General features: G+C 50.2%; 1 protein-coding gene across 1 annotated transcript; it reads right to left on the bottom strand.

Moving 5' to 3' along the window:
• Nucleotides 1-579: 579 nt before the first annotated feature.
• KCNS1 (potassium voltage-gated channel modifier subfamily S member 1) lies at nucleotides 580-9783 on the bottom strand. The gene is made up of 4 exons (XM_032263560.1): nucleotides 9367-9783; nucleotides 7662-7740; nucleotides 6146-7188; nucleotides 580-3577 (listed from the first exon to the last, which is right to left on the bottom strand). Exons 2-4 carry the CDS (start codon nucleotides 7735-7737, stop codon nucleotides 3107-3109), a joined length of 1590 nt encoding a protein of 529 aa, XP_032119451.1. The 5' UTR covers nucleotides 7738-7740; nucleotides 9367-9783; the 3' UTR covers nucleotides 580-3106.
• Between the last annotated feature and the right edge of the window lie 1715 nt (nucleotides 9784-11498).

Genomic DNA, 11498 nt, shown 5'->3' with positions numbered 1-11498 from the left:
GACAGAGGCATTGGAAGATTTGACATACACAGAAAATGAAGTGATATTGAAGGCAGAGACCTGAGTGATGCAGCCACAGCCAAGTAAAGCCAAGAATGTTGGCAGCCACAACAAACTAGAAGAGAAAAGGAGATTTCCCTCTAGAGGCTCCTGAGGGAGGATGGCCCTGCCGACACTTGATTTTGGATTTCCGGCCTCCATGACTGTCAGGGAATATATTTCTACTGTTTTAAGCCATCAAGTTTGTCTGAATTTGTTACAGCAGCCACTGGAAACTAGTACATCTTCCAATAAATTGATTTTTTACTTAATGTCAGTTTCTGTTGTTTATACCCCCAAACTCTAATTGTTAACAGTTATTCATCATTTAATTATTTAATAAATGACCCTTTTTGACCAAGTTTGTTCCAACTGAATTCCTGTCACTTGCAACCTGTTTGTGGCTGGCACAACCAGAATGTCTGTGCCAAATCCAAGACTAGAGCCTGAGAATGTGGATTCCAAGTCACCCCACATATTGGCCACCCTCTCCAATCATTCAGACAGCATGTCAGGAAGCCATCTCCATACAAGCAGAAACATGTCCTGGGGCCCAGCTCTTTATTTGCATAATGGTTTTCATTGATACATGGGAAGGGGAGCAAGTTGTTGCTTTTCTGCCAGGACCACACATAGCCCATGGTGAGCTGAGGCCAGATGATTCTTTCTCAAGCTTTCCCTACGCCAGTATTAGGCACCTGCTTGTAGGGTCAGAAAATTTGGAAGCCATCTGGCTTCTTGGTGTGTTCAACAAGACCATAGAGTGATACATGCAGCCCTTCTGATCTACCCCTAACCTGGGTTCAGCTGGGCCTAGATGTAAGGAGCTGAGTGTGCAGAAGGGCTGGCATGCGTGCAGTGAATTCATGAGAGGCCCCTTCCTGCTTAGCTCCATGCTGTTCCAATCTGGAGACTCAGAATCCATGCATATGTAGGGGACCCACTATGTACTAGGCTCTGTATATGACACACACCTTTACACATGCCATTCTCTCTGCTTGGAGTACTTTCCCCTAGAACCTCATCTGTGTAATTAGCAATTTATCATTTGGATGGAAGTTAGATTGTCACTTGCTCAGGAAAGCTTCTCACTTTCTTGGGCAGTGGTCCCTGATACATATATACACCTATACTTAGTAGGGCTCACTGTGATGTATGCATGTGATTATTGCATTAGAGTCTATCTTCCCTACTAGTCAGTAAGCTTTATGAGTATGGGATATATTTTTCCACCACTGTATTTCTTGAGACTAGTAAGCAGTCCATAAGTCAGAGGCCAGTAAATCAGAGCAGCTGGGCATAACACAGCAGCATGTGTGTCTGTTTGTGGGTGGCAGCGGCAGAGGGACACTATGGGGAACCTGAGAGTGCATGCCTCATGCAAAGGCATTCAAATTCTTAAAATATAATAAAAATACTGTTGGGCTAAGCCAAAACATGACTGCAGGCCACACACGAAGCCTCAGTTTAAGACTCTTCCAATGGGTATTTGTTGAGTGAGTGAGTGAAGAACCTACAAGGAACACATTGTAAAAACTTCAAGAACCAAGCAGGGACAGGGCAGGCAGAGCTGAACGTACGTTTTCAGTCTTGTTCACACCTTTTTGAGGGCCAGGTCTCTCTCTGGCTATCTTCTGTTTCCCTTCTGTGCTTGGCACCCAGTGGGCTCTAGGAATTGGTTGATCTATTCAACATTTACTAAACACCTACTCTGCACCAAGCCCAGAGTTCAACCAGACAATGTCTTCCATCTTGAGGCTCCGGTGATGGCACAGAGATAGCCACAGTCAGACAATAGCACAGTGCTGGGTGCTGTAGCCACAGTATGTGGAAAGGGCTACTGGACCACCTCCTCTGACTTTCTCAGCAAATGGAGAGATTTGGCAGGTGAGTATGAGAGACATGCTCCCAGGAAGGATGGGGGGCTGGAGCTGGCCAGAAGGGACACGACTCTCGCATATGGGCCTGGATGGGTACTCTAGGTAGGGCTGGACGTCTGTGTGATGGGCAGAAAGGAACTGCCAAGGTCAGACTGGGGGGATCTGGGAAGCCAGTGTTCATACATAGCAGGCCTCTGCCACCAACATTTCAGAGCTGAGCTGGCTTTAAGTTAGAGACCGTTCTGCTCCACTTGGCCTTCATTCCCCTCTGGGTCACAGATTATGACCATTTGACAGAAGGGCTAGAATCTGGACTTGGGGGCAGGGATTGGACCACTTTACATAGCAGGTCCTGGCACAGCCAGGTCTAGATCTCAGGCCAGGGCTCCTTCAGATTGTCTATCAGCCCTGGAGGAAGGTTGGAAGATTATTGCTTAGCAAATCTTGCATACTAGCTAATGAGGCAAGTACAATACTATTGTACTTCCTCCCAAGACTCATCCTCCTTCCTTCCAGGACTCATCTTTGAGAGCTAATTCCTGTTGGAAGCTTCTAGAAAAGAACCACAGCTGAGATCCAGAGTTCCTATATCCAGATCCCCTGTATGGACCTTTCCCTGGCTCTGAAAGGGATTTCTTACCTTGTGGATCAACTCTGGGGATTCACAAATCCCCCAAAACCACATACAAACATTGTGAGGGCAGAAGAAAGATGGAGTTGATGGGGCATTGCTCTGGGCCCACCAACAAGCCTACATCCCAAGCCTGACTCTGCCACTTCTAATGATGTGACATCTGGGAAAGTCATTGTTCATCTCTTAGCCTCAGTTTCCTCATCTGTTAAGTGGGGATAATTCTCTTTCTCCAACACAGGGCCAAACATGACCTGGCTCATATGTAGGAGGTGCTCAGGAATAATTAGCATCCTTCCAACTTCCTTCCCCTGGCTCATGCCTGCTTCATGGATGGCTTGGAGGCAGGCTTACAAAGCTTTCTGAGTTGCTCGCAGAATCTCACAGAATCTAGGGTAGCACTGTCCCGCCCTGGGCCTTTGGAGGAAGGAATGCAGCTTTTGAATCTCATTGCTCAGGACAGCGTGAGTGATCCTGAGAGGCTCACTACCATGAAGAACTTTAGCTGGGGAGGAGTCTCTGTAGGGGCATGGCAGGGGGTCACGGATCCCTGGTTTTAATACATCTGAGTGTGTGGAGGCTCACTGGGGGCCTGGGTCTCTAGATCTGCAGACCGTCCCTCCTGAGAAGTCTCTCGGGATGTCTCCAGTGACGCCTCCGACACCCCATCAACGCTGCTCAGCAAGTCCTCAAACTCCTGGTGGTTGCTGTTGCGCACGGCTGCCTCCAGAGCCTTCTGGCGCCGGTAGAAGTGGGAGAACTTGTTAAAGATGATGGTGATGGGGAGCGCAACCACCAGGATGCCCCCTAGGATACAGCCTGAGGCTGCCAGCTTGCCAGCCACCGTCACTGGCACCACATCCCCATAGCCCACAGTGGTCATGCTCACTGTGCCCCACCACCAGCAGGCCGGGATGGTGTCAAAGCCCACGTGCTCCTCCTTTTCAGCTGTGTAGGCCACACCAGAGAACACTGACACACCCACGGCCAGGTACAGCAGCAAGATGCCCACCTCACGGTAGCTGTGCTGAAAAAGAACATAGAAATCCAAGTCAGAGTGGATGGGCTTAGAGCCCTGGTATTAGGCATATGGGGAAACTGAGGCCCAGAGAGTATAAGGGACAGGTCCAAAGTCACAGAGCAAGATAGAGCTGGTGCCAAGACCCAGGTCCCCTGACTCCAAACTAAGATCTTTCAACTATAGTTGGCAGTAAAGCTCCCTGGTATTGAGCACAGGCCTAATTTCTGTTGTCCAAGGTATCTGCTAGGATACAGCTGTGTTTTCTAACTCAGGGGTTACTGGTGGCACCACAGCCAGGGAATGAAGAGCTTGTGATTTTTACACTGTTGCAGAACCAAGAGAACCATAGTTTATATTCCACCGTGCAAAGAGTTGGTTTCATGTACTTTTGACTGGTCTGAAAAGTATCAAAATATCTTTTGCTCCTCAAGGAAGCTGAGAGGACATAAGTTGTGGGCCACCCACAGAATTCACTTTCCTATCGCCCTGTATGTTTGCTTTGTCCCTGAAGCCAACCTCTAGGGCAGTGATTCTCAAACAGGGTAGTCTTATCCCCCACAGAGGAACATTTGGCAATGTCTGGAGACATTGTTGGTTGTTGCAACTGGGACAGGTGTGCTACTGTCCTCTAGTGGGTAAAGGCCAAGGATGCTGCTAAACATCCTAAAATGTACAGGGCCGCTCCCACGTCAAAGAATTATCTGGTCCCAAATGTACATAATGCAAGGCTGAGAGCCTCTACTCTAGAGCAGAGTCTCTCCAACTTTAATACCTGGAGGAATCATGCAGGGGTCTTGGCAGAACCCAATAGTCTGGGGTAGGGCCAGAGAGTCTACATGTCTAGGAAGCTTCCAAGTGATGAGAAAGCTGCTGGTGATCAAGGGCCTCACTTTGAGTAGCAAGGCTCTCATTTGGAGTATTTACACCTGCATCTTAGACCCTGGCAGCCCTGATCAATAATACTCTTCTCCCCCCACTGAAGACAAAACTAGTCAGGCCCTGGCTCTGCATGCATGAGGCAGGGCAGCGTTCTGGGGCATAGGGATCTTCCCTGGGGAGATGCTGAGCTTAGGGGGTCTAGCAAATGGAATTCCTTGTACCTGCCCAGTGCCCTAGGATTCTGCCTAGGTCATCTGCCAGCACCCAGTCTTCTCCTGGCTGCCCTGTCCCGAGGACATGCAAGAGGCTGTACTAAGCCATGGGTGGAAGGGATCTTTTAACACCATCTGGGGATTATCAGCAGGGTTGCATGGAGCTTTAGGAGAAAGAGCATGAGGTGCTGGTGCCAGGCACAGCTGAGTTCTTCTCTGGGCTCTATTGCTTACTGAGAAACTTCCAACAAACACTGTCACCTCTTGGAGCGTCAGTTTCCACATCTGCAAAGCAGTGACAACAACACTTACCCCTATTTAAACCTCTCACGAGGTCTCCTATACCTTCAGGACTAAGTCCAAAATCATGGGTCAAGACTTCATGGCTTTGCAGTACCCTGCCCCACTCATCTCTTCAATCTCATCTCTGGGAATCTCCTTCCCTCCATGTCCCCCTCCCGGCATTCATCCTGTTCTCTCTCCAGGGCTTGGCACACACTGTTCGCCTTGCCTCCCTCTTCAAACCAGGCTAATTTCACCCCCTTAAGTGCAAGCTTGCAAGGGCAGTGATTCATCCCCAGTGCAGCACCTGGCACAAGGAGGATGCTCAGTAAATTGCAACCAGGCTTTAAAGAGCCAACCCTCCAACCTCAGCTTCTTCATCTACGGGAAGAAAATAACTAATAGCATCTTCCTGAGGAAGTTCTCCCAAGAACTAAATTGATAATGGATGTGAAATTGGCACAGATTTAGTGCTAAGTGTTAGCTCCTTGGGCTTCTAGACTTTACCTATTAAGAGTGATCTATGACTATCAGAGCCCCCGATAATGCCAGAAGAAAGGCTCTAGTGGAAAGCCAGTTAGCATCCTGCTTTGCTCATCTTTGTCTTTTTTCTTTCTTTTGAAAGACAAAGCTATGCAGTTTTCTCCCCAGGAAATAGAGATAATGGTAAGCCCCCACCACCCCCCGCTTTTTTTTTTTTTTTTTTAAACAGAGTCTCCTTTTGAGATGCCCCCTCCTCCCCCGGAGTGCAGTGGCCTGATCTCCCCTCACTGCAACTTCCGCTTCACGTGTTCAAGTGATTCTCCAGCCTCAGCCTCCCGGGTAGCTGGGATTACAGGTGCTCGCCACCAAACCCAGCTAGTTTTTGTATTTTTAGTAGAGACGGGGTTTCGCCATGTTGGCCAGGCTGCTCTCGAACTCCTGACCTCAGGTGATTCGCCCACCTCGGCCTCTCAAAGCGCTGGGATTACAGGCATGAGCCACCGCGCCCGGCCACGGTAAGGCCTTCTTTACAGGGCTGTTGGGATGTTCAGACTGCATGTGAAACATAAGCCTGGTGTCCAGCCCTGTGCCTGGCACAAATGATGTGTCTCAGTTCAACGATGCCTGGACTCGGCAGGCTTGTAAGTTCACCTGCTAACCTGCCAGATGGCTACACTCGCCTATCCCCCACTCCCCAACCTGGCCTCAGAGGCCCTACCTTGAGCGTGGCGCCCAGTGAGCGCAGCCCGGTGGAGTGGCGCGCCAACTTGAGAACTCGGAAGATGCGCATGAGACGGAACACCTGCACCACCTTGCCCAGATGGCCGAACTCCTTGCCGCCTGTACCACCCTGGTCGCCCAGTGCCGCACCAGCCAGCAGTGTGAGATAGAAGGGCAGCACAGACACAATGTCGATGAGGTTGAGCGGGTGGCAGAAGAAGTTGCGCGTGCTGGGCGCCAGCAGGAGGCGTGACGACACCTCGAAGCTGAACCAGGCGATGCAGAAGTACTCGAGGCGTCGCAGCACCGGGTCGTCGCGCACGCCTTCCGTGCTGCGGCCTGCGGCCACCGCGGCCACCGCGGCCGCCGCCTCGCGGGCCTGGTACTCGGGAAGGCTGTGGATGCACATGGCGGCAATGGAGGCGAGCACCACGCTGATGGAGACGCAGCTGAAGAGTTTGCTGGGCAGCGAGTAGCCCGGGTTCTCCATGGTCAGCCAGAGGCGGCGGCGCAGGCGGCCACAGCGCGCTGCACCATAGCGCGCCAGCTCTCGCTGCACGTCGGAGATCTCGTCGGGGCACGGGTCTACGCTGCTAGGCGTGTCGCTGTCCTCGTCCCAGGCACGCGGCCGGGTCACCCGCCTCTCCAGGTAGCGCGCGCGGCAGCACGCGGCCAGCGCGTTCTCGCCCAGGCCCCAGTAGTCGGCCTCCTGGCCGAAGGCGAAGACGCACAGCTCGTCGAGCACGTGCAGGTGGCCGGTGCGGTAGAAGTGCAGCAGGCCCAGGAAGAAACCCGGGTGCCGGTCGAAGTAGAACTCGCCCGCCGCCGCGTCGTAGTCGTCGCACAGGCGCCGCGCCTGCTCCTCCGACGCCGCGGCCTGCAGGCGGCCCAGCCGGGTTCCCGGGAAGCGCGCCAGGGCGCGCGCGCTCAGCAGCCGCCGCACGCCGCCCACGTTCACGCGCAGCGCCTCGTCGCTCTGCCGCCAGCGGATCCCGGTGTCGGGGCTCGGGGACTCGCACACCGTGGTTTCATTGCTCCTCCCTGCGGACACCAGAAGGGCGCGCTGAGGAGTTCCCGGGCTTCACTTCCAGGAAGACCAGGTTAAAATCCCCCTCTCCATCCAACCAGCTGAGGGGTGTTGGAGGCTCTGTGTGAAGCACCTGGTAATTAGGAGGTGCTCAGTAGATATCAGGTGCCCTCTGGACTCAGAGTCAGGCCTGGGTTTGACTATCCTTCATCTCCCAACACGGGGACTTTGGCCACATCACTGACCCACCCCACCGCCCCCCGCCATTTCACTTTTCTCCTTTGGAAAATAAATGCTGAGATCTACCTGGAAGGATGTGAAAGCGATGGAATCGCAGGATGTCCTGGCACCCAGTAGGTGCTCATATAGGCTGTCTCCTTTTCCAGGACAAACTTGGATGTATTTACAACAGAGGTCTGCTGTGGGATCTTGGGCCCGCCAGCCTCTGAACCTGTTTCTTCTGCAAAATGAGGATAGTAACACTCACCTGCTAGGGGTGTTGGGAGCGTCACTTTAGACCGGTGGTTCTCATAGCGTGTTCCCCGGACTAGCAGCATCAGCATCAGCTGGGAATTTGTCAAAGGTGCAAATTATCAGCCTGCCATCAATTTACTGAATCAGGAACTCTAAGGGTGGGGTCCAGCAGTCTGTGTTCTAACAAGGGTGGAAAGTGATTCAGATATATGTTCAAGTTTGAGAGCTCCTGGTTTAGATTATGTAAAGCATCTGTAGAGTCAGCCAGGCCTGACCTCGGACCTTGGCTTTCTTTTGTCACCTTAGGCAAGTCACATCACTTATCTGAGCCTCTGTCAAATGGAGATAAAAATATTCATCTCAAAGTGTGGTTATGAAGATTAAATGACTTAATGTCTTTCTTGGGATTGGCTCACAGAAGGAATTTAATAAATTATCCACTGATGTGACCATCTTCTGGAGTCAGACAAACCTGGGTTTATCTCCACCCCTGATTTATTCTCCAGATCTCAATTTCCTGCACAATGTAGACAATAGCGCCTACGTCCTGGGATTGCTGGAGGATTAAGGTAGATTATGGAAAGTGCTCAGCCTTAGTGGATACTCAGGAAAGATTTAGGCCCTTCCACTACCCACTGATTCTTGGCTCTGCTGGTACTGGGGTCTAGTGACACCTTCTGACCGTTGGCAATCTCATTTGCACTATGGGTTCAGTAATGCCTAGACTAGAGATTAAGTGTGTGCAAAGCACCTGGGCTTGGCGGTAGAGTTGTGGTTCCATCCTTAGCTCTGTCACTTGTGTGACCTCAGGCCAGTCTTCCCATTGTGGGCTTTTATTCCTCTAGAATGGGGATAATGTTGCTTTGGATGAATTATTATTGTGGTATATGTTCAAAGCCCTGGGAAAACTGTAGGTGCTCAATAAATGTTAATCCTTCCCTCTGGTCAGACCTGGGTCTGCCACTGACTAGCTGCTGACCTTGAGTGCATGCATTGCCCTCTCTGGGCTTGTGTCCCTGTCAGAGGAACTGGGTAACATCACACTTTCCATGAGAAGCTTAGAGGATTAAATGATGCAAGATGTTTATCAGCAGCATGGTCCCTGGCACATAATCAATGCGCAAAAACGTGCGATGTAGCTCCACTCCCACCTCCACTTGGATCTCCACCTGCATTTGGCATCAAACATGAAATTTCTAATCCAGTTCCATCACCCATTAGAAGTATGATATTGGGCAAATCCCTTCATCTATCTAGAACTCACTTTCCTGCTCTATGAAATGGGATAAATAATTCAACAAACATTTCCTGACAAGAATCTGAATATCAGTAAGAAAGATTAAGTGACTTGTTCAAAATCACCCAGCCAGTCCATGGCACTGCTAAGGTTGGAGACCTGGCTTTTTTATTTAATTGTCTCTCCACACACTTATCTTGAGCACCTTCTACCTGCTGGTCACTTCTCTGGGCTCCGTGCACACCTCTCTCGGTTTAATCCTTACAGCAACGCTGCCAAGGAGGTTTTCTAACCCCATTTTACAGATGAGCAAGCAGGACCAGCCAGGGTCTCCAAAGCGCGGCCGCACCACACTGCTTCCTCCTTGGGGGAGTCTCTTAGAGGGGGCAAGAGCACCAGGAGCCCCAGGCAGCCCCGCCTCCCACTCTGGCCGCCCTGGACCGTCCCGGGGCCACGCCCCTCCCCAAAGGAGCCCCCTTACCTGTCGTGGCACCTGCCAGGTGCCGCGAGTGTCTGTCCCAAAGGTACCGAGGCTGGGAGCCGCTGGCTATACTCGGTCTCGCCTCTGCCCCGCGGAGCCTCCTGCTGCAGGAGGCCCCGCTGTCCCCTCCTTCCTTCTTCCTTGCCTGTCCCCCGCGGCTGAAGGCCGCATCGATCGCTGCCGGGGGAAGGAGTGAGGCCGCTGGCGGCCGGAGGCGGCGGTTTCTATTCCTGATTCGGCTGGGGGGGGGGTGGTGTCTGGAGACTGGGGCTAACAGCAAGGGCATCCTCCCGAGTCACGGGCCTGGGAAGGAGGGGTCATTTAGGGCATGAGGATTCCCCCTAGAGAAGGATTTCAGCAGAAACTGAAATTCTCTGGCAAAGGAACAACAGTAATCATGATTTGCTTAATTGAGTGTTTAGTATGTGCCAGGCTAGTTCATCTGCTGCAAGTGATTGATCTCAGTTATTCCTGGCACACACTTGACAGGGCCAGGACCTTATGTCCCCCATTTTAGGGGTGAGCTCCAGTCACTTTCTCAGGCTGCCGGCATCTGAGTTAGGGAGATGTAGAAGGTGGCCTCATCTCCCTCGGAGCCGCGGGCTCTTCCTAGCTGAGCTACGAAGCTTGAAATGCTCATTTTACCCCCTGAGGCAAAGTGTCCTTACCGGCCACAGGTTACTGATTCCCACCTGCCAAGTGGGTTGTGAGGGCAAAGAGCATGTGCCAAAGAGCTTTGTAGAGGTTGCAAAATCCCCACAAATGTACCTATTGTGTGGCTACTGTGTGCCTGGCTGGGGAGAGGCTACTGGAGACTAGGGCTTGGATAGGAGCCTTTGCAAATATTGTTATTAATAATAATGATAGTTACCAACATTTTTTGAGTACTTACCTTGGGCCAAGTATAGACCTCAGTCCCACTCAAACTGCAAATTTATCTGCGGGGTAGGTGCTATTATTATTCCTATCTCTAAGGTAAGAAACGCTTTGAGAGGTGTGGTGACTTGCCAGAGGTTTCATGGCTGACTTCTGAGTCCTCTAGGCCAGCACTGTCCAACAGATATAGTGTGAGCCACATAAATAATTTTATTTTATTTTTTATTTTTTGAGATGGAGTCTCACACATTCTGTTGCCCAGGCTGTAGTGCAGCGGCACCATCTTGGCTCACTGCAACCTCCACCTCCTGGGTTCAAGCAATTCTCCAGCCTCAGCTTCCTGAGTAGCTGGGATTACAGGCATGCACCACCACACCTGGCTAATTTTTGTATTTTTAGTAGAGAAGGGGTTTCACCATGTTGGCCAGGCTGGTCTTGAACTCCTGGCCTCAAATGATCCACCTGCCTCAGCCTCCCAAAATGCTGGGATTACAGGCATGCGACACTGTGCCTGGCTCACATACATACTTTTTGATTTTTGATTGCAGCATTTTAAATAAGCAAAAAACAGGTGAAATTACAGTTACCCCTTGAACAGTGGGGGTTAGGGGAACCACTCCTCCATGCATAGAAAATTGGAGTATAACTTTTGACTCCCCTGAAACTTAAATACTAATAGCCTACTGTTCACCAGGAACCTTATCAATAACATAAAGTCAATTAACAGATAAATAAAGTAGTATCTACATATGTCATAGGAGTTCATGACACATCTAACTTTTTATTAATGCTTTTGATATTTCTAGGCTATATGGTTCATCTTCAAGTTTTTTCAAATTGTTATAAATCTCCAAAAATTTTCCAATGTATTCATTGGAAAAAATCTGTATATAAGTGGACACTTGCAGTCCAAATCCATGTTGTTTCAGGGTCAACTGTATTTTTAGTGATTTATTAAATCCAAAATATTATAATTTCAACACTGGAACCAGTAAAATTATTGAGGTAATTTACATTTTCTTTTTTTTTTTTTTTTTACTGTCTCTAAAATCCAATGTACTAATTTTTTTTATTGCTAAATAACAAATTGCCACAATTTAGTAGCTTAAAACAATACAAACTGATGATCCCATAGTTTCTATAGGTCTGAGTCTGGGCATGGCATGGATGGATCCTCAGGGTCTCATCAGGTTGAAGTCAAGGTGTTGGCCAGGGTTGAGGTTCTCATGTGAGCTTCAGAGTTTTTTTCCAAGCTC

This window comes from Sapajus apella, unplaced genomic scaffold (genome assembly GCF_009761245.1).
Source record: "Sapajus apella isolate SASKATOON/1434 unplaced genomic scaffold, GSC_monkey_1.0 scaffold137, whole genome shotgun sequence".
NCBI classification, from domain to species: domain Eukaryota; kingdom Metazoa; phylum Chordata; class Mammalia; order Primates; family Cebidae; genus Sapajus; species Sapajus apella.
The sequence above is the reverse complement of the archived record's forward strand: the minus strand, read 5'-3'. Positions and strand labels throughout refer to the sequence as shown.